The sequence below is a fragment of the Vicugna pacos genome, chromosome 3 (assembly GCF_048564905.1).
Source record: "Vicugna pacos chromosome 3, VicPac4, whole genome shotgun sequence".
Taxonomy (NCBI): Eukaryota; Metazoa; Chordata; class Mammalia; order Artiodactyla; family Camelidae; genus Vicugna; species Vicugna pacos.
In genome coordinates this window covers 85,126,447-85,149,355 of record NC_132989.1, presented here as the reverse complement: position 1 = coordinate 85,149,355, position 22,909 = coordinate 85,126,447, and the positions used below count along the sequence as shown (strand labels likewise).

The following is a 22,909-nucleotide window of genomic DNA, read 5'->3' as shown; positions in this document are numbered from 1 at the left end:
AAATGCTGAAAGAAAATATCTGCCAACCCAGAATTCAAAAATATCATGAAATGGAAAATAATATGCATAAGAGAAGTCTTCACTGACAGACTTGATCTGCAAGAAATACTAACGGTGGATTTTTGACTGAAAGGAAATTATATGAGAGGGAAATCTGGATCTTCAGGAATGAAGGAGAGTGTTGTAATTGGTAAATATTTGGGTAAATAAAAAGGATAGTTTTTCCCTCTTAAAATATTTAAAACACAAATATATATGGCTTTTTAAGGTAAAAATTTAACAATGGTGGAGTTTTCAGTGTGTAGATGTAAAACATAGACAGCTACAGTAATCACCCCCAAAAAAGTTGGGTGTTGGGGATACCTATGTGACTAAAATTTTTATATATTGTGTGACATATGCAACAGTAATTCTAAGTAGACTGAGAAAGTTTAGATTGCATTGCAATCCCTAGAGCAACAACTAAAAACATAAAAAAAGGAGATAAAGCCAGAAAGCCAACAGATCAACTAAAATAGAATAGAAAAAGAAAAGATGTCCAAGGAATGAGACTTGGTGCATTCCAAAATTTAGGAGGCACAGATAAAGAAGAGGAAGTGAAACCAGCAAAAAAAAAAAAAAAAAGGACCAAGAAAGAATGAACAGACAGCTAGGAGGCAAACCAAGACAGTGGAATATTATGGAGGTGGGGAGTGATCAACTTTCTCAAATGTGGTTGAAAAAGTTAAGTAAATGAGCTTAAAGAGTGATTATTGGATTTAGCAACGAAGAGTTTTGGGTGATGTTTGGAAGAGCAGTTTCAATGGAATGGTGAGATTTGAGAACTGCCTAGTTGGTTCAAAGACAATGTGAGGAGAGAAATAGGAAGATAAACATCTTTTGACAAGTTTTGCTATCCAGGGGAAGAGAGAAAAGGGGTTATGGCCTGAAGAGCAAGTGGGAACAAAAGGTTTTTGTTTGTTTGTTTAACATGAGTGTTGTGTTTTTTAAACACCTCTTGAAATGAATTCTTCAATTTTCATTGGTCATGGCAACAAATTCTCTAAGAAACTATAGGAGAAGAATCATTCCCTTTAATAATTTTGTTTCTTCCTGCTTATTCCTCCCTGTGAATGTTGTGCAGCACCCAGACCTCTTCCCTCTGCTCCTTTCTCCCTCACTAGGAGAGCTCACACTGGCTCTCAGCTTCAACCATACACTCTAGTCTTTCATCTCTTTCAATTAACAACCTCATTTGTAATGATCTGCCAGAAACTCTTAGATGTCTTACTGTCTCCTCAATGTAATATTGCAAGAATAGTCTTCCCTCCCCACACTACTTCTCCTGCTAACTTGTCTTCCCAGTGACATAATCTTTCACCTGCTTCAAAACTTGGAATAATCTTAGATTTATCCCTCTTCCCATATATTTTCCTCATGGAGAGAAAATAGTCCCTTACTTTTTGGTAGCTCTCCAACTACATGCATTTCATGCCATGAATTTTCCTTTGATGTTTCTCCTAGTTGAGAATTCCCACAACAAATCTAAAAATCTACACCAAACTTTTGAAATTCCTCCATAATCTGCATCTGTCTCCTAGTCACCAGTCCCCAATGTATCCTTTTCATTGCCATTAATTATCAGTAATTACCAACATCCTGCCTTTGTTCATGCTACTAACATCTCTGAAAATACCCTATCTTCTCTCCTCCACTCCTCCAAGTCTCACTCATCTTTCAAGACCCAGCTCAAGTCTGAATAACTCCACAAAGTCTTTCCAAACAATCCCAAAGGTCACTGAACTACTTCCAGTCCTTATAACTCCTTACATCCCACAATTTATTATTTATACTCTATACTGGCATGTTGGTAGCAGTTCAATGTGATTTAGTCCTGTCTTCCCAATTAGATTACAAGTTAGAGACCAAAAACCAATGTGGTTGTTTGACTAATGAGATTTATCCTTTTTTGAAGTATAAGCATAAGAATAGGCCACTATTTATACAGTTCATTCTAATACAGTAAAACAAAATGTGTATTTCTTGTGCCCTACCAAGACCAACAATATCCACTCCTGAATATGAAAATCCCACAATGAAGCCAACTATATTAACCACATTTGGATGGTACACCATTTAAACATAAGGCAGAAGGTCATCTAGTTCTTCCAGAATCAAATTTCAAGTTTATGCCAGAGCACAGGATACATTTTGTCATTTCAATTTTTCAATTCATGATCTAAACAGTAACTTACAATAGTCATTTCGAAGACCCATAAGATGAATCTTCACCTCCGGTTGGAGTATGGAATAGTTTACATCACTGAACCTCTGAATATGGAAGCGTTCATCTCTGACTCCATCACTGCAGCCTATAAGAAATGAACAGTTCTACATATCTCTATGATCCTGAAAACATAATATTTATCCTTGTAGGCATTAAGAGAGAATGGAGCAAAAAAGAAAGCAGTCATAATGATAAAATTGAATTGCAAGCTACAGGGGGAAGAAAGGGAAAAAAGACCTCAGAATTAATTTAAACAATTTTTTAAAAATATTCAATGGCATTTTCTGATAAAAAGCACATGAGCACCAGACCTAAATGTAATGACAGATCTTGTGGGGAACACATAGAGACACTACATCATGCTTTGAATATTGTTCTGTCACTTGAGATTTTAAAACCAAAGTAATGTTTGCATGTTCATGTGTCTATCACATCAAAAATTATCTAGTAGACCTAAGCCCTACTCTGAGTCTTTGTCAATAAATATTTGTTGATTCATTAATTTTCGGCTCTTCCTGTCACTATTTCTGTACCAGAGCACACAGAGTTACTTTTGGTTAGTGTTATCTGAAATCAAGGTTATATCTTGTGCTCAGTTTTACTTCTCATCAAAAGACCCCACTAAGTCTAAACCACAAGCCACTCTCTTTTCATCTTTCCAACCATCTGGTTTTTAATCAAACTGAGAATGATCAACAGGAAATGAGCCCACCCAGGTGATTGTGGTCCCTAAGACCACATGGAGTCTGATAAAAGCATGAGGGCTTCACAACGCTATACCAAGAAGCCAAATTGTTACTCATAGTCTCAGTGTTAACTATGAAAACCTGCAGTTGTGTGCAGGCTGCAATGTTACTAGAAATACATACTCAAGCACTGCCAATAATGGTTCAAAAAAATCAAGTACAAACTTCCAGTTATAAGATAAATCAGTAGGAGGTAATGTGCAGCATGTATTGCATGTTTAAAAGCTGCTTAAAAAGTAGGCCTTAAAAGTTCTCATCCCAAGGGAAAAGGTCTGTAATACGTCTGGTGGTAGTATAAACTAGATTTATTGTGGTGATCATTTTGCAATATATACAAATATCATATCATTTTGTTGCATACCTGAAGCTAATATAATGTTTTGTGTTAAAAAAAAAAAGTAATACTCAAAGAATCAACAAAAAACTTCTGGAACTAATGAGTGATTATAGCAAGACATAAGATTAATTTACAAAGTCAATTGCTTTCTTATATACACAATAAGCAATAGGAAGTTAGAGTTACAAGCACAACACCATTTACATAAGTACCCTCAAAAATGAAATACATAGGTATAAGTCTAACAAAGCATGTAGAAGATCTATATGAGGAAAACTAAGAACTCTAATCAAAGAAAATCGAAATAAATGAAGAGATACTCCATGTACATGGCTAAGTCTCAGTATTATTAAGAAGTCAGCTCTTCCCAACTTGAGTTACAGATTCATTGCAATATCAGTTAAAATCCCAAGTTATTTTGTGGATATTGACAAGATGATTTTTTTTCTGAAAAATGCAAAGTATCTTATATTTTAAATTCAGAACTTCCAGATAAACTTACATTATTTCTCTACTTATCACATGCAAACTGGCACAGGCAAGGAGGACCAAATGTGTTTTTCCTTCTCTATAATGAATCATTCTTTTTTGGGTGGTCTCCTTAACTTGACATATTCTTTTGCTTTCAAGGTAACTTTGGGTCAGCAATCACATTGACCTCTGTGGGATTCCTGAGATACCTTTTTCATTGCTCCAAGCCTATCTAAGAAGGCCAGTGGATGCTCCAAGATGTAGTCTTTGCATGCATTTTCTTTTAAAAAAAAATCAAGCTTTTTGGTGAAAACCTTGTATCACAAGTCAAACAGCACAGAACAGAAGCAGCTGCTTTCAGAGCCTATTGTGGACTTTGTGAGGGAGAGGGACCTGTGCTGTTAAACATAAACCTTGCAGATCTGTTGGCTTCTCAGTTCATAGCATTTGGCTCCCTGGCTCCTGAGCAGCTCCTTCTCCTCTGCTGCATCTCAAGCTTTCATCTGGAGGAAGTGGGCTGTAGAGGTGACGAAATCATAGTGCCAGTCCAGATACTGCAGGTAGACAAGCACATGCAGGGCGTACGCCAACGCCAGCAGCAGGACCAGAGACATTGCCAGGCCAATCAGAATGGCTGGCGAGAAGGAAGAGGCAGTCTCGAGCCCTGGCAAATTGTCCCCCCTTGATGGTAAAGCCTTGGATTTGGAAATCAACAAAAGTGACCTCCCACAGGCTTGACATATCATTGGTGTCACTGGGCAACAAAAGGACATCGTACCGCTGCAGGCTGCTGACACTTTGGCAGTGGTAGGAGTAACTTGATGGAGCATATATGCCAGTTGCATTAAAAGTTGCTTGAACTGAATTATTGAAAATAATCTCAAGTCGGTGTAAACTAAACCAACTATGCCTGGACAACTTGTTGTAATTGGTAAGGGTGAGTCTTATATCTAGACCTTTGGGATTTTCAGTAACACCAAACTTGAGAGACAACCCTAAAGGCTTGCTCCATTGAAGGGGTCAACTTACATGGCACTTTCTTCACTGCAATTTGAATTGCCAGCATCCACTGTTGCCTTCTGGCCAAAAGCTTCTTCTGTAAGGTCCAGCCAGGTCTGATTCTTAAATTTAATTGTTATTCTTTTGGCCCAGAAGAGAATGCAGGGAATTCCATCCATGGAGACATTAACCAGGTTATGATGACTGAATGCATTTCAAGGTTCTTTTTCTTAATGTCTTTGTCTGCTCAGACTGTAGTTGAGAGCCTGTGTGACCGGTATTTTTGTGAAATTCTGCATTGGCTTCGTATTTCCATTATTCTGCTGATCACTCTTTATAACCACTTCTTTATTTGAAGATGTTCGAGAGCTGAAACAAATCTGGCTCAAAAATAAATTGCAGTTCTCTGAATGGTTCTGTAACTTCCATGACCAGACGCTGAGGGCCAACTCGCCTGCCCTCCAGCTCCACGAAGCCCGCTTGACAAGCTGATTTTAAAGTTTATATGGAGAATATCAATATAATATTGAAGGAGAAGAACCAGGCTGAAGGATCTGCATTATCTGACTTTAAGACTCACTAAAAAGCTACAATAATCAAAACAGTGTAATATTGGCAAAAGAACAGACAAAAAGATCAATGGAGCTCAACAGAGAGCCTAGAAATAGACCCACACAAATATGGTCAATGGATCTTTGACAAAGGAGCAAAGGCAGTAATAAGTACAATGGAAAAAAGTTAGTTCTTTCAACAAGTGATGCTGAAACAATTAGACGTCCACATGCAATGTGGAAAAAAAATAACTGGATCACTTTGCTGTACACCTGACACTAATACAATGTTGTAAATCAACTATACTTCAATTTTAAAAAAACTGAATTTAGACACACCTTATATCCTTCACATAAATTAACTCAAAATGGATCATAGACTTAAAAGTAAAACACAAAACTATAAGAATCCTAGAAAATAACATAGGAGAAAATCTAGATGTCCTTGATTTTAGCAGTGACTTTTTAAATACAACAACAAAAGCATGATCCATGAAAGAAATCATTGATATGCTTGACTTAAGTAAAATGAGACACTTCTGCTCTGCAAAAGACATGTCAAAAGAATGAGAAACTAAGCCATAGACTGAGAAAAAATATTTGTAAAAGACATGTGATAAAGGATAGTTACCCAAAATATACAAAGAAATTCTTAAAACTCAACAATAAGAAAACAAAAAACCAGACTAAAAAATGGACAAAAGAACTCGATGCGTCACCAAAGAAGATATACAGATGGCAAATAAACATACGAAAAGATGTTCAACATCATATGTCATTAAGGAATTGTAAATTAAAACAACAATGAGACACCACTACACATCTGTTAGAATGGCCAAAACCAAACCACTGACAAACACCGAATCATGGCAAGGATATGAAACAACAGGAGCTTTCATTCATGCCAGTGGGGATGCAAAATGGTACAGCCACTCTGGAAGAAAGTTTGGCAATTTCATACAAAACTGAGCATGCTCTTATCATACAACCCAGCAGTCACACACCTTAGTATTTACCCAAATTAGTAGAAAGCTTATGTCCACACAGAAATCTTCACACAGACACTTACAGTAGCTTTGTTCACAATGTCAAAACTTGGAAGCAACCAAGATGTCTTTGAATAAGTGAATGGATAAATGAACTGTGGTACATTCAGACAATAGAATATCATTCTGTGCTAAAAAGAAATGAGCTATCAAGCCAGGAAAAGACCTGGAGGAAGCTTAAATGCATATTACTAAGAGAAAGAAGCCAATCTGAAAGGGCTACATGCAATATTATTCCAACTATATGACAGTCCAAGAAAGACAAAACTATGGATATAGTGAAAGTTCACCAGGGATTAGAGAAGGAGGAAAGGGTGAATAGGTGAAGTACAAAGGATTTTTAGAACAGTGAAGCTGCTCTATGTGCATTTATTATGGTAGATACATGTCACTACACATTCATCAAAATCCATCAAATATACAACACCAAGAGAGAACCCTCATGTAAACTACGGATTTTGGATGACAATGGTGTGTCAATGTAAGTTCATCGATTATAACAAATGTACTATTCTAGTGTGGGATGTTGATAGTGGGGGAAGTTGTGTATGTGTTGTGGCAGGGGATATATAGGAATTCTCTGTACTTTCTGTTCAATTTTGCTGTGAACCCAAAACTTGTCTAAAAAAAAAGATGGATGGATGAATGGATAAATACATACATACATAGAGATAGATAGATCTCCTAGGATATCAAAATAATACGTACAGGCTCTCTGCCTACATAGGATACATAATTTCTATTCCATGTCAAATATTCAGCATGTTATAGAAACACAAACTTGTTGCCGATCAGATCACAAGATGGGAGAGTAAGGGAAGACATGTTCCTAGATATTTTATTTTGCTTTTAAGAAAATGTAATTCTAAGGAAAAGAGTAAAGAAGGAAAGGATAAGATTCACTCATTCATCCCAACTGTACATTCCCAAACTTCCCAAAAGTATATTCAGTGGGCCTGAAGTTTTTTGTGCCTGTTTTTATGTGTCTAATTCCATTTTGACCCCTTTATACCGCTTGGAAACAGAGGCATGAAAAACACATACGCACGAAGTTATCTTATCCCAAAGGGAAATGTCACAGGCAAGTTTCCTTGGCATTTGTGAATTGAACCACTAGTTCTCTTAAGTTTCTCTCCCAGAGCTAGTCTCCTAATTAATTATTTTCCAACCACAATAACAATCTCATGAATGACACAAAAACTTCCAAGATGAAAAGAGGAAGTAGGAAGGAGAACACGTGGGGCTCAGGGTAAATTTGACTGTCAGAGCACTAAATGCCGCATGGAAGGAGGACCTTCTGGAAACTCCCCAATAGCAATATCTCCCCACTGCAGGAAAGAAAGAAAGGAAGGACAGAAAGGAAAAAGGAATGAAGGAGGGAAGGAAGGAAGGAGGGAAGGAGGCAAGGAGAGAGGGAAGGAAGAAAGAGGGAGGGATGAAGGACGGAAAAAAGAGGGAAGGAGGAGAAGAGGAGAAACAGAGAGAGTGAAAGGGGGAGAGAGAGGAATGACAGTGTCCAAGAAATTTTAAAATTAAAATTAGGACAGCCAAAATAAAAAGTTTAATAGCAAGGCTAGTGGACAAATTGAAGTAACTACTTTGAAAGTAGAAAAAAATGAGATAAAAGATAGACTAGAAAAAAAAAGAAAATTAAAGAATTCATCCAGAAGGGCCAACAATTATGCTCAATATTTCAGAAAAAAAGGTAAAAAGAAGGTAAAAAGAAACAAAGGTGGCTGCACCAAACTGAATTCCCACCAGCAGTGTAGGAGGGTTCCCTTTTCTCAAAAGACTAGGAATAGACTTAACATATGACCCAGGAATCCTGCTCCTGGGCATATATTCAGAAGGAACCCTACTTCAAAATGACACCTGCACCCCAAAGTTCACAGCAGCACTATTTACAATAGCTGAGACATGGAAACAGCCTAAATGTCCATCAACAGATGACTGGATAAAGAAGATGTGGTATATTTATACAATGGAATACTATTCAGCCATAAAAACCGACAAAATAATGCCATTTGCAACAACATGGATGTTTCTGGAGAATGTCATTCTAAGTGAAGTAAGCCAGAAAGAGAAAGACAAATACTATGTGAGATCACTCATATGCGGAATCTAAAAAGACAAAACAAAACAAAACAAAACAAAAAACAAATACAAAACAGAAACAGACTCATAGACATAGAATACAAACTTGTGGTTGCCAGGGGGATAGAGGGGTGGGAAGGGACAGACTGGGATTTCAAAATGTAGAATAGATAAACAAGATTGTACTGTGTAGCACAGGGAAATATATACAGGATCTTGAGGTGGCTCACAGCGAAAGACAATGTGACAACAAATGTATGTATGTTCATGTACAACTGAAAAATTGTGCTCTACACTGGAATTTGACACAGCATTGTAAAATAACTATAACTCAATTTTTAAAAGTTTAAAAAATAAATAAATAAAATTTTAAAATTATTTAAAAAATAAAAGAAACAAAGGTGAAGAAAGTACTAAAGAATAATTCAAGAAACTTCCCAAGAACTAAAAGACATAGGTCTCCAAGATTGAAAAGACCCACCAATGTGCTTTTCAATTACAATGAGATTTTTCTAAAACCTACACAAAGTTTTATCATCACGAAATTTTGAACACTAATAATAAGAGATTTTTCTACGTGCAATTCAGAGAGAAAAAGCAAATGACATACAAAGCATAAGAAGTCACAATAGCATATGATTTCTCAACAGCAACAGTGGATGCTAGAAAACAATAAAGCAATACCTTCAAAATTCTGAATGAAACTAGACTTTGTAGCCAGCCAAACTATAAATCAAGTGTAAACGTAGAATAAGCCCAAAATTTATGTGTGGCCATTCTTCTGACTTGGCTTGCAAGTCTGTTGCTCTACTTTAGACAGATCACTTTGGTGGCAGGACTGAGAAGATCTGAGGTGGAGGGATGTGGGAAGCAGATGAGCAAACCCAGAAAGAGCACAGCATAGCTGCCAGGAAATAGTGGTTCTGATATCAGAGAAGAGAAGTCCCAGAACTACGACCATGGGACTGGCCAAGAGAGCAGCCCGTTCAGCAGGCTCTGGGTAGGAGGCCACCAAAGAAAACAGGAAACGTTGTGAGAAGGTGCATGGAGAAGGTTATTGATAACCATGGAACAAAATATGAGAGCATTTAAGGAAAAACTCATAGTTTCATAGATACCGAATAAATGAAAAAATAAAGCAACTTTTCAATTCCAGGAAAAACAAAGAGTTATATTAGAAAAGAGGCACAGTTAAAGTACACTGCTTGGCTTGGCAGCAAATAATAGTTGAAAAGTAATATGATTCAAACATTAAATACTAATTTTACTATTTAAGAATGTGATATAAATAGATAGAGGGAGATGAAAGAGAAAGGAGAACTAAGTTCTTACTATGCTAGAAAGTTGTGATGAAGCCTATACTTTTCAAAACAGCAGTTTACAAATATTATTTAGAAAACAGGTGTAAATACCAGGGGGAATAGCCAGAAAGAGCTAAGAGTGGTTGCCCCTAGAACACGGGAAGTGGGGGTGGGGATGGTTAAGACAGAGGATCATGAGAATTATCTAAATTTTACAATTATGTTGACTTAGTCTAATAAATATAAAAATGATACATTCCAAGATAAGGGAGAAATGAAGGATGTAGGGAGAAAGGAGGGTAGGAAAGAGGTCAAACAGAAAATCTTTGACCCATACCTTTCCAAATGCACTGGGATTGCTCACAGAGCTGCATTTTCCCATTCACATGCTGAGCCACCTTCTGGGTTGAAAATAACTGGTTTAAGCACTTCTAAAAACAAACAAAGAAAACATTTATTTAGAAATATATATGTATATCTCAGATGCGATGCATGGTGTAGAGTTGAAACTAGTAATTCATTAGGAAGATCAGAAACTACACATTACCAAAACCAGCAGTACAATAATCGTCATTGTTTCTTAGCTAACCACTGTGTGATGAACCCAGTCCTGAGTGTTCTACGTATGTTATTTCTAATCTCCCCCAAGAACTCCAGAGGCAGGTATTACTAGAATAAAATCCTCTTTTATTCTTCTAACCTAAAAATCCTCTTAGCCCTCAAACCAACCATAGGCCAGTGATATCATCAAAGCCTGCAAGAACTGAAATGTCATATTTCTAGTACTTTCTGAAATTAAAAGACCTCAAAATAATAAGGTTGAGCATTAGTAAGGCTGCTTTTTTCCAGAAAGATTTCTTTCAAGGAGTGCCTCTCAAGCATTCAAGCCAGAGATGTTCCCTCCGTCTGTTACTGAAGTTTTCTCGGGACCTCAATTTTCCTCACCTGTAACGTGCTGGGATTAAACTAATTATCTTAAAGGTCCTTTTCCACTGACACCTTTGCCCATGAGAAATGGGGACATCAAGCCACAGAGAGCTTAAGTAAATTGCCTAAATTTCCACAAAAATCTGATTACTATCTCTCTGGGCTGGTATATAAAGAGCACTTCTGACATTCTTACATCCAACTTCAATCAAAAACAGACAGGAAAATTAGTCGTGAGGGGAAAGAAAAGTACTTATTCCAGAAATACAATAATGAATTGTTAAAGCAGAGATGATTCTCTTTTTTTTTATTCCTCCTTTACAATACATTTAACCACTGGATCATCATAATTCAGACAAAGTCTCTCTGCCAAGCATCATTTTGATATTTTGGTTTTCTTCCCAGATATTATGTCACATAATAGGCATTGCCAGTCAATGAATCATTGATTTTCAGGTAGTCAAAGTAAAACAACTAATTAGAAGGCAGGGTTTCCTAACCTCAGAACTATTGGCATTTGGCAACAGATAATTTGTTATTGTGGGGACTGTACTGTGCATTACAGGACATCTAGCAGCATCCCTAACCTCTGTCTACTAGAGATCCTCCTCCTGGGTCGTGATCATCAGTGACGTCTTCAGACATTATGTCCCTTGGGGAGCAGAATCGCCCCCATTTGTAAAGCACTGGTATAAAAACATTCCTGAAATGGCTTGCTGGCCAGTAGCTCAGTGTAACTCTTCACAGATTCATTTCTTTGGAATCCCATAGTTACCGCAAAGCTGAGCGAGGCATTGCCCAGTGTGCTTCTGCTCAGCGTACCCAGGGATACTCTTCCCTAGGTGAGAGCTACTTATCGCTTTAATGAGCAACTTGGCATAGAGCCAGTGGATATGAGAATTCTGAATGTCTCCACAGCTGTGTGGTTCTCACTGTGGAAACCCCCTACAGACGACCTCTGAGGACCACATGATGACATGTATTTACTGTCAAAGTGAAAGACCTCACTTTGTATCTGCACCACTCTCGCTGCTGTTAGACTTCTAACTAGTCATGACAACAGATGCTCTATGTGAAGTAGTAAAGCAGTTTCCATTGTCCCCTGCCCAGGTTCTTCAGTGATGCTGGGACGATGTTCTGGCTGGGTAACAATTGCTGTAATGATGGTAACTTGCCAACACCATTGTGATCCCATGTGAACAGAGTCACCAACTTTGCTGCCACCAGTTACCAGACAGCACAAGGGGAAGGAAAAGGGAAGTCCTGAAGTTTAGGGCAGTAAAAACTCCAATCGGCAGCAGTATGGAAAGGACAGTAATCTGGTGCTAGTAATCTGGCCATGAGCTCAACAGCACCCACAGTTACCTCAGTAGAACCCCCTAAACATTTCCCCACCCCCACTCCCAAACCCTTACCCAACAATAAAGCACCAGCAAAAGATCTGCTCTAATACATTTGTTTCCAACCGCATTATGAGTTCAAGTAATTAAATTTTACAGTCACAGTCTTTTATCGCTCCTCCAGTAACATATATATGCCAGAGGGGGCACACACTAAATGAGTAACTTTGCCTAAACAGAACTTATGACATTTCCAGTTCAAAGTTTTCTAAATAAAACATTGATTCCTTCAGAGCTTTTCACTGAATTTGATAAACCTGAAAGCATGCTACTGATATTTAATGTGCTTAAAGGATTTAAGGTGGACTCCTATGAACTTAAAACAATAAGTAAGATACTTAAAAGAACTAAATTAACTTAGTTGAGAAACTAAACAACAATAACAAAGACTTAAGAGAAATAGCTAAAAGGCCATCTTACAGAGGACAAGAGACCTCGAAGGGTGGACCAATTCACCACATATTTTCCAAATAGTTGGGAAATTATTGCACAAGAGATCTTTTGGCTGAAAGGAAACATAGCATAGTACACATAATTTTATTCTATTTTTAATCTTATCTTTTTGATGGTTAGTCTCATCTCTTTTTTGATGGATACTAATTTTTGATGGATACTTTTTATGTATGTGTTGGATGTTCTATTTCATTTTGGAATTCCCTCTATTCGTGTCCTTCATGCATCCTTTTTTTCTGTCAGGAACTCGTCACTTTCTTATTGATTTGTAACAGCAGATAAGCCAGCTCTTATGTCACATTTGGGACCTAGTCTTCTGAGCTTCTCAAGGTGTGAGATCTTCAGTTTTCTCTCTCCACCTACCTGGCCTTTCGAGGCAACATTTTCCTTCCAGCTTCCATCCAGTGCATGAGGTTCCTTGCAAAAACAGAGAGCAGAGTTAATGGTTCCAAAATTTCCCCTGTTGGGGGTCTTCAGCGGTTCTTTGTAGGATCCTGCCAGAAAAACATTTAGTTTTGAATTTGAATTTTGAATTTTTAAAACAATATAATCTTTTAAACCTTTGTGTAGAGTTCAGCCCTTGGCATGTACAGTAGAACAGAATGTGAAGACACAGGTCCTCGTCTTTCCAAAATTCCGGGGTAGAGTAGGGTGAAAGGGATGGCAAAGGGCCTTATCCAGAGTACTGGGTTCATAAGTGAACACCAGATGAGAAATTGCCTCAGTGGCCTCCAGAGCCAGGAGGAAATGCCAAGATTAAAGACCTGACCTCAACTGCAGCAGCAGCGGCAGCAGCAGCAGCAGCAGAAACACTTTATCTCTGCAAGGGAAGAACACAATTGTACCTTTAAAGAATGGATACAAACAGTTCAATAGTTTAAAATGATGGAACAAAGAGTATCTGGTTTGCCCAGGCTGTGATCATCCTGCCAGGAAATCACCATGGGATGCTTGCCGTCTGGTCTTTGACGTTCACTACATGATCATGAGCAAATCACATCCCCTCCCTCTTCCTACTGCACAAAGATAGAAAGAGAGTTTGAGATGACGTTGCTGAAACGCTTCCTAAGTTACAATCATGGAAGAGTCAATGTCATTTGCAGTATTAGTATCCATTTCTATTCTCTTCTTAAGATTGAGAAAGCCCTTTACCAGACTTTTAACTGCACTGAAAACTTTGACAAGTCATCTTCTAAAACTAAATATCTGCTATATCACTTATTCATCAGAGGATTCAAGGGGCAATTGGATTCAGTATCTTGGCCTTTTGCCATGTGACAGTCCCTTCTGCATTTGGACAAACATAGGCTGGATAAACTGTCACTAGTGTTCCTAGAGCCCCTCTCCTCGAGTCCTGGGCTATCCAAAATCTAAGACCTTTCTTACAACCCTGAATTTCCTACTGCTTCAACCAGCTACTTTCAGTATTGATACTGATCCATGGGAATTTCATTTGCTTGAAAATGATTTGGAATGACAATATCCATTCTAAGTGAAGTAAGACAGCAAGAGAAAGAAAAATGCCATATGATATAACTCATACGTGGAATCTAAAAAAAAAAGGACACAGATAAACTTATTTACAAAACAGAAACAGACTCACAGACATGGAGAACAAACTTATGGTTACCAGTGGTTAAAGGGAGCGGGAAGGGATAAATTGGGAACTCAAAGGTTACACCTCTTGGGGAGTGATGGAAATGTCAGATATCTTGATTGTGGTGGTGGTCATTGGTGTATACAGCTATCAAAACTCATTAAAGTGTACATCTGAAATACGTGTGGTTTATGGTACAGGAACCATACCACAATAAAGGTGTTTTTTAAAAAAAATGATTTGGGCTCCCTTTCAATCTGCAGGACTGCAGTGCCTCATTGTGTCTAATATCATTGAGAAAAGAGTGACATTACAGTTCACATTTGGCTTAAACATGCTGATAAGACAATGAATTATGTCGCCTAGGATTTTAAGAAGGAAGCACAGAAATTAAATCTCTAAATGGCAAATTTTGCTTCTGAAGGATGGGAATAAAAAAGCTTGTGCTCACATGAGACATATTTTAGAAAGATAGCTTGTGTTTCAGAGCTTGACTGGTTGATCCTGGATCCCTGCCCACCAGATCAGGGCTTTGGTGCCTATTCCCCATCCCTGCCCCAGGCAGGCATCAGACAGTCCCACTCTCATCTTTCCTTCCCTTTGCTTTCCTCTTCCCTCTCTTCTTGTTTCCCTCCTCTCCCCTTATCTCACTTCTTCTCCTTCTCCTCCTCTCCCCCTTCCCCTTCCCAACTCCATCTCTCCCCCTCCTCCTCCTCCTTCTTTTCCTTCTTCTCCTTCTCTCTCCCTTTCTCCTCTCTCCTTCCCTCCATATCTCTCCTTTTCCTTCCTTTTCTTTCTCTTCCACGCATCTCCTCCTGTTTTAATCTTTTTCTTCTCCTATTTCCTACATGATTATTTCATTACTAATATATCTTTTTCCTGACTGTTTTAGACAAGGAATATTACCAGAGTCATTAAAAATTCGATACTTTGCAAAACAAGAAAGAGATACATTTGTGTGTATACAAATGTATACACATGTTTATACATATTTACAATCTTTACAAAAGTAATCATCTACAAATATAAATCTCAGAAACATTTTTAAAATGCAACATACTTTCTTTTGGCTTTTTTTTCAGCCCTCCCCTTCCTTATCACCTCCTTGGAAATTTTTTATTTAAAAGGAGAAAAAAAGAAAAGCAGTTGATGAAATGTGACACTAGGTATTTCTTTAAGACAAACATTCTCTCAAAAATACATCTTTTATTAAGGATTTCAGAATTAACCTGTGGTATTTCTATTACCTCACCTGGAATCAAAGTCTCTTTCTCAGGCGTTGCCTTCAGCGTAGTTTGTGGGAGGTCAGTGGTTGAATGCTCTTCCCCAAAAGAATGGGCTGCCAGATCCCTGGTTTGGCTTTGCCGCCATCTTGTGGTAATTGGGCTACTGGCAACAGGAACTTCAGCCGACAGCCTCTTCGCAAAGTCGCTCTTAAAGTTAGAATATGTAGGATTGACTGCATCAAATACCTGTTTAACAACAAAAAGATCAGTGATTTATCGTAGCCTCAATGATACAAAAATTCCTTAAAAGAGAATTATAAACAACTCATCTAGTAAAACACAAGCAATATATATATATAAAATTATAAAATTTTGTGACCTGGGAGAATGTTATTTTATAATATATGTATAAAATAAACTTAACACAATTACATATATATACTTAGAGCCTCTACTCAAGGGTCTCAAGACATACCGAAGCACTTTAGGGAGTAATTATCTTTATGTTTATTACTATTACATACAAATATAAAATATGAAGTTAAAAGGGGGCAAGGTATAGCTCAGTGGTAGAGTGCTTAGCATGCATGAGGTCCTGGGTTCAATTCTCAGTATTTCCATTAAAAAAATAAATAAACTTAATTAAAAACATTGTTTTTAATTTTATAAAAAATAATATTAAAATATGAAGTTGAATAATACTACAATACTGAACATACAAGATGTTTATATAAAATCATAAAATTTCAAATCTGGAAATAAACAGCAATTTTCTAGTCCAATCTCATTTCACAGATAGGAAAACTGAGGCTTAACTTGCTCAACATCTGTCCATCCCCTCTCAGAAACATCAGGAGTTTGGTATTTATAGATCCTTTAGTGATGAGCCATGCCATGTAGCTATGTGAAATTAAAATGCAAACGACAAACTAGAAGTGAATTATTTTTTAACAAAATGACAAGCATGTTAGGTTAATATCCTTACATAAATGGCTTTTACAGAAACTTAGACAAGTTCACCATCTTAAGAAAAAAATGAGCAAGGGACATAAAAAAGCAATTCACAAAAGAGATATATAAATGTCCTCAAAATATTCAAGCTCACTAGTAATCAAAAAAATACAAATTTTAAAACAATAATGAGACATTAGCAATGATTTTTTTAAATGACAATTCCCAGTGTTGAAGGTTCTAGAAATAAGCATACAGTGCTGGTGGAGCAATTAGTAACTGAAAGGACAACCTGGTGATGTGTGTCCAAAGCCTTCAAATATGTGCCTAACCTCCACTGACCCAACACTTGGTAAAACAGGTCTTTTATTTATTCCCATTTCGCTAATGAAGAAACTGAGGTTTAGAAGTTATGTGAATTGCCCAAGACCACACAGTAAGTGGAGATGCCATACCCTAACCTCATCAGTCTGACTCCACAGTCCACACCTTCAGCTGAGAACATGCCAGTGTGTACTACAGTCTATGTGCTTTTAAGGCCAAAAAGATGAGGGGGACTCAGTGGAGACCGATGGAGAATTAACTGGGTAAACTATGTGATATCCAGCAAAGAGAATACTCTGCAGCCATTAGAAATAATGACAGACAGTAAGGAATTGCAAATCAAAACCACAGCGAAGCACCACCCCACACCCACTAGGATGGCTATAATTAATTGTCAATCGATAACAAATGTTGGTGAGGATACGGAGAAATCAGAACTTTTGTACATTGCTTAGCAGAATCCAAAATGGTGCAGCTGCTGTGGGAAACAGTTTGGCAGTTCCTCAAAAGGTTAAACCTAGAATTACATATGAATAGCATTTCAACTCCTAGGTATATACCCAAGAGAAACGAAAATGGATGCTCAAACTCAAACAAATATAGGTACACAGATGCTCATACTGGCATTATTCATAATAGCCAGAAGGTAGAAATAGATAAATAAATTGAGGGGGATGTATGTGTGGAATGGAATATACATATTCATATATAGCAATGTATATATGAATATTAACTATAAAAAGGAATGAAGTACTGATTAAATGCTACAACATGGGTACAACTTGAAAATATTATGACAAGTGAAAGAAGCTAGACACAAAAAGTCACATATTGTATGATTCCACGTATATAAAATAATCAGAATAGGTAAATCCATGGAGACAGAACACAAACTGGTAGTTTCCAGGGGTTGGGGGAAGGAGAAAATGGGGAGAAACTGCTTAATGGGTACTGAGTTTTCTTTTGGGATGGTGAAAATAATTTGGAACTAGATAGAGGTGGTAGTTGCACAACACTGTGAATGTACTAAAGACTGCTGAATTTTTTACTTTAAAATGTTTAATTTTATGTTTTTAATTTTTATGATCTCACCTCAGTAAAAAAACTTTTTTAAAAAATAGGACAATAGTCAATAAAACATGCAAATGCTTCTAATATATTACCAAGTGAAAAAAGGAACCTATAAGAGTATGTCAATATGGTCCCATCTCCAATCTATAAATAAAAGACAGGAAGGAGATAGGCTAGAACATTAAGGCAGTGAGTACTGGTTTTGTTTGGTTTTTATAGTAAGTGGGTGTGAAGATCGTCCAGCCACCTGCAGTCACTCTGGCTGGTGAGAGGAGCTCTCTCTTTCTCCTCACTGCTTTTCTCTGTTTTCCTCCAGAAACTGCACCAAAAAGGACACCTTCCCCAGAAAAAGAGAAGCCAGGAGCCTGAGGCCTCAGTGTTGTTTGGGGTCAGGTTTTTTGCCTTTCAATTGTTCTACTCCTGTTCTTGGGTTTGGGGTAGGAACAGGAAAGCTGAGAGCAGGAGAGGCAGAGCACTGGAAACGTGCATCAGGCACCTCACACTCACAAGCCCAGACTGGGGGGGGGGGGCAGCAAGGGAGGAGCTGGCAGAAGCCGGTCTGGAGGGAGAAACACTGCCTACTTGGACTTTCATCTTCCCACTTTTGTGTTTCCCTCCTCCAGGGAAATCCCAGGGCCAACTCAATGGCTGGAGCTAGCCGGCCCCAGTTAGAGGAAGACTGAGTGGTGTGACTCTCTCTCCACCTGGAACGCCTGTGTTTCAGCCTCGGCAAGAAAGAGGGTCAGAGGGGCGCGTTGTCCTATGTTTTAATAGAAGTTAGAAATTTGGACTTTTCATATCAATTTCCCTACCTTTTAAAGTTTTCAAGGGATTCAAACATTTTAAAACACTGTGGGATGAAGCAAACCCTATCTGTGGGCCCCATTCAGGCTGTGGGGCTACGTCTGCAACCTCTGCAAACACCAGCCAAGCAGCCCTCACCCTTCCACGCAGCAAGATGTCGGGGAGACACCGTATCTGAAGATATATTTAATTTGCAACAAACATGATACTCTTGATCAAAGGTCTTCTTGCAGTCCCAAATTTAAATACACATTTTAAAACAAAATGATCCTGAGTTTCAATGAGGATAAATAAAGAATTTGATATGTCAGCTAAGAAAAATGATCAAGAAATTTCACACTGACACTGACAACGAGCCATGTCTCTCTGGCTCGTCCACTGTCCCTCTCTCCACGCTCTTTCCCCATCTAGGATGCTTTTGCACAATTCTCTGCTGGGGTAGCTTCCAGCCCACCCTCGTGGCTGGGATCAGCCACCTACCAGCTCCTTCAGGAAGGTGGCTCTGACATTCCTTCCCATTCTAAACCAGGTTTGGCAGGGTACATGGCTAGTTTTATGTGTCAGCTTGACTGGGCTAAGGGATGCCCAGAGAGCTGGTAAAACATTGTTTCTGGATGTCTCTGTGAGGGTGTTCCTGGAAGGCATTAGCTTTCGACTCAGTAGACTGAGTAAAGAGATCCACCCTCACCAACGAAGGTGAGCACCATCCAATCCCTGGGGACCCAAATGGAACAAGAAGGCAAAGCAAGGGTAAATTCTCTCTTCTTGAACTGGGACATCTATCTTTTCCTGCCTTCAGATGTCAGAGCTCCTGGTTCTCAGACATTTGGACTCCTTGACTCAGACCAGCAGACTGAGTTGTACCAGCTTTCCTGCTTCTCCAGCTTGAGGTTGGCAGGTTGTGGGATTTAACCTCCATAATCTCATATATATCCTGTTGGATCTGTTTCCCCAGAGAATCCTGACTAATACAATAGTGGTCCCCTAAGATACCCAGATCTGAATCCCTGGGACCTATGAATGTTATCTTATATGGCAAAGGAGTTCTGCAGATGTGATTAAGTTAAGGATCTTGAGATGCGGAGATCATCTCGGATTATCTGGATGGCTCCTAAATGAAATCATATGTCCTTCTAGAGGCAGGCAGAGGGACATCTGACTACACACAGAGGAGGAGAAGGCAGTGTGACCACAGAGGCAGAGACTGGAGTGAAGCACAACCAAGAAATGCTGGCTTCATCAGAAATTGGCAGAGGCAAGGAACGGCTTCTCCTTAAAGCCTCTGGAGGAAAGAAGGCCCTGCTAACTCCCTGGCTTCTACCAGGGAAACTAATTTTGGACTTCTAGGCTCCATAACTAAGAGAGTAAATGTGTGTTGGTTTAAGTCACCACATTTGTGGTGATGTGTTACATCAGTCTTTGGAAACTACTGAGGACTCCTTGTGCTTCCATGGCTCACTGTGTGTGCTTCCAATAGAGCCCGGTCACATTTTATTAATAATAACAACATTTACCAAGCACTCAGTATGTGCCAAGCACTGAGATAAATGTATTATAAATGTTTTAGAGGGTTTTTTAATTTAAACTTCATCACAGCCCTATGAGATAGATATAATTCTTTACCCCATTCTCTAGAGTTGGAAAGTAAAGGTTAATAGGCTTGAACAAGGATAACTTGAGCAAAGATACAGCACTGATAAGCAGTGGATCCAGGATCCAGGCCACTGCACACAGCGGTACACATCACTGTCATTATGAAGGGCAGCCCCTGGAAGATGCAGGGCACAACCTCACAACCAACCAGGGCAACCCAAGGTTTGAACTCACAAAGTGATTCAGTCCCTGTTTTGTTAGCACCTCTGCTCATGCTATAGTCTCAACGTTTGTGTCCCCGACTCCGAAAACATCATATCGGAATCCTAACCCCTAAAGATGATGATGTTAGTAGATGGGGCCCTTGGGAAGTGATGAGATCATGAGGGCAGAGCCTTAACAAATGGGATTAGTGTCCTTATTAAAGAGGCCCCCAGAGCTCTCTAGCCACATCTACCACGTGAGGGCACAACGAGCAGTCTGCCACACAGAAGACAGCCCTCCCCCGACCATGCTGGGACCCTGACCTCAGACTTCCAGCCTCCAGACGTGTGAGAAATAAATTTCTGCTGTTTATAAGCTACCCAGTCTGTGGTATCTTTTATAGCAGCCCACACAGACTAAGACGGCTCATATTGCACTTTTCTGATTATTTTTATGTCCTCCTACTCTATTATCAATTCCTTAAGATCAGGGATTTTGTCTTTTCTCTTACTGTCCTCAGAGTCTAGGACATTATTGGCATCTGGGAGCTCCATAATGAGTAAATGAATGAATCTCTTCCCCTGGAGGCAATTAGTCCTAAAAAGGCGCAAGGGATTTAAGAAAGAATTTAAGAGGCAAAGAACTAAGACATTTTCCTTCTTTTTTTCTATTAAGGAGAATGATTTTCAAATTGGACAGGGTATAATAAACATTTCTGCAGAAACTGGAAAGCAAGATAAATTAAGCAATAAGTATTCATCTGGGCATTTTAAATAAGTTCAAGTCCGTAGGGCCAGATCAATGACACCTCAGCACAATGATGACACTTCCAGAACAGATACTGATTAGTGATCTATGAAAACACATGACAAATGAGAAAAGTGCTCCCCACAAATTTAGATAGACACAGTTTTTCATGGTTTTCCAACAGGAGGAACAAGTATTTGGAAATAAGTAGTTCGCCGCCAGTGGCTGGGATGGCACAAGTCTTTCTGGATCCACATTAGCCTGATTGAATCCCCGGTGACGTACTGCAGGGCTTTTGTCCCTGGCTTATGCTGTTTGATTTATCAGTGGCTTGATGGAGATTTATTTATCAAAATTGTTTTCCCTAAATTGAGAAGAAAGTTGAAATATTAAAGGATAGAGCAGGATTCAGAATAAAGTCTGGGACAATGACCAAAATCAGCAAAATTAAATTCAATAAGAAAAAAATCTTGCCATTTAGATGTTTTTCCATTGCACAGGCCTAACATGGGTGAAAACTGGTAGAAGTGAAAATGATGGGCCATATTAGACACTCACCGCCAGAATACGAGTCAGCAGTGTAACACTATTACTTTTTTCTAAGCAGAACAACTTTAGGTCCCATTAAGGGAAAAACTGTGTTCAAAACAAAAACAAGCAAAACCCGATTATCTCTGCACTGGTGAGAACTCATCTGGAGAACTGTGGCCATTCTCAGAACCGTTCTTTTAGAAGGAGATGGACAAGCCAGGATTCAAAAATTGAGTTTATTTGGAGGAAAGAGACTGCAATGATAGGAGGTTAGGGAAGACACAGCAACAGAGCAACACATGAATGGAAGGAGGGCATCTGGGGAATCTAACCTAGAGGAAAGAAGATCCCAAAGGAATTGTCTCCTTTAAAGGGAAGCAATTTGCAAAAAAAAAGCAAAACTTACTTTATATTGCTCCCTATGACAAAACAAGGACCAATGAGTGGAAGGAGACAAATCTGTATTCAACACAAAAAAACTTCAAAGAAGTGCATTTTGAATATATAGTTCTCAGTCAGCCCCTCCACTAAGGATATAGGGTTTGTAACAGTACTGACGAACATTTTTTAATAGTTATGTACTCTAATTAATGTTTTAAATTTCTCAATGTTGATGGAAAGTTTTCCCTTATAAAAATTAATTTGAGTAAAATGAATAACTCAATTTGAACAAAGTTAAGTAACCTAACAAATGGTATGCAGACAGGGCAAAAATCACAGAGGTGGTATGCAGATGAAACGCTGCGGGGGCCGGGGGCAGGGGGAGTGGGGGAGGATTGTGCTGTTTCATCTTCAGTGTTTTTAAACTTTTGTTCAGGATCTATCTCCTGCTGAGGAAATGCCTGTCGCATAGTTTTAAATGACTCAAGTATTTATTAATAGAGAGGAAGAGGAAGATAAGGAAAATAAGACAAAGAAGGGAAAAGGGATGAATGACCTGATACTTCAACCATATCAGTGTGGCTTGTTTACCTTTAGAGTTCACATCATATTGACTCTAAATCGGGAGGAATTCAGGGCACCAGGGCTAGAAAAATAAATAGAAAGGAACCTAGAGAGGTTAAAAATAAAGCCAGGAAGTGACAATGAAACAACTGGGAAAATAAAAACAAATATACATCTAGTGATAAATAATCTGACACATAAATATTCAGTGGGCTGGAAAAACCTGGACATTCCAAGGAAAGACATGCTGGTGATGGCAGGGTCTTTCCAGAACCTCATGACAGAACCTCATAACAAAAGTAACAAAGACAGCCCGTTAGCTCTC

The 22,909-nt window shown here is 38.6% G+C and overlaps 1 protein-coding gene and 1 pseudogene across 9 annotated transcripts in view; both read right to left on the bottom strand.

The window, feature by feature from the left end:
* Nucleotides 1–22,909, bottom strand: part of CDC20B (cell division cycle 20B) — an 81,115-nt gene that overhangs the window by 39,070 nt on the left and 19,136 nt on the right. For all 9 annotated transcript variants that reach the window (XR_012071488.1, XR_012071486.1, XR_012071489.1 and 6 more), the window contains 4 exons: nt 15,441–15,660; nt 12,955–13,085; nt 10,149–10,242; nt 2,235–2,351 (listed from right to left, as the gene is read on the bottom strand). Coding sequence is in view for 4 of the 9 variants with exons in the window: in XM_072958677.1 (XP_072814778.1) it covers nt 2,235–2,351; nt 10,149–10,242; nt 12,955–13,085; nt 15,441–15,660 (562 nt within the window). In the remaining 5 variants the exon portion in view is untranslated. The remainder of the gene's footprint in view (nt 1–2,234; nt 2,352–10,148; nt 10,243–12,954; nt 13,086–15,440; nt 15,661–22,909) is intronic.
* LOC107033677 (V-type proton ATPase subunit S1-like protein) lies at nt 4,222–9,048 on the bottom strand (annotated as a pseudogene).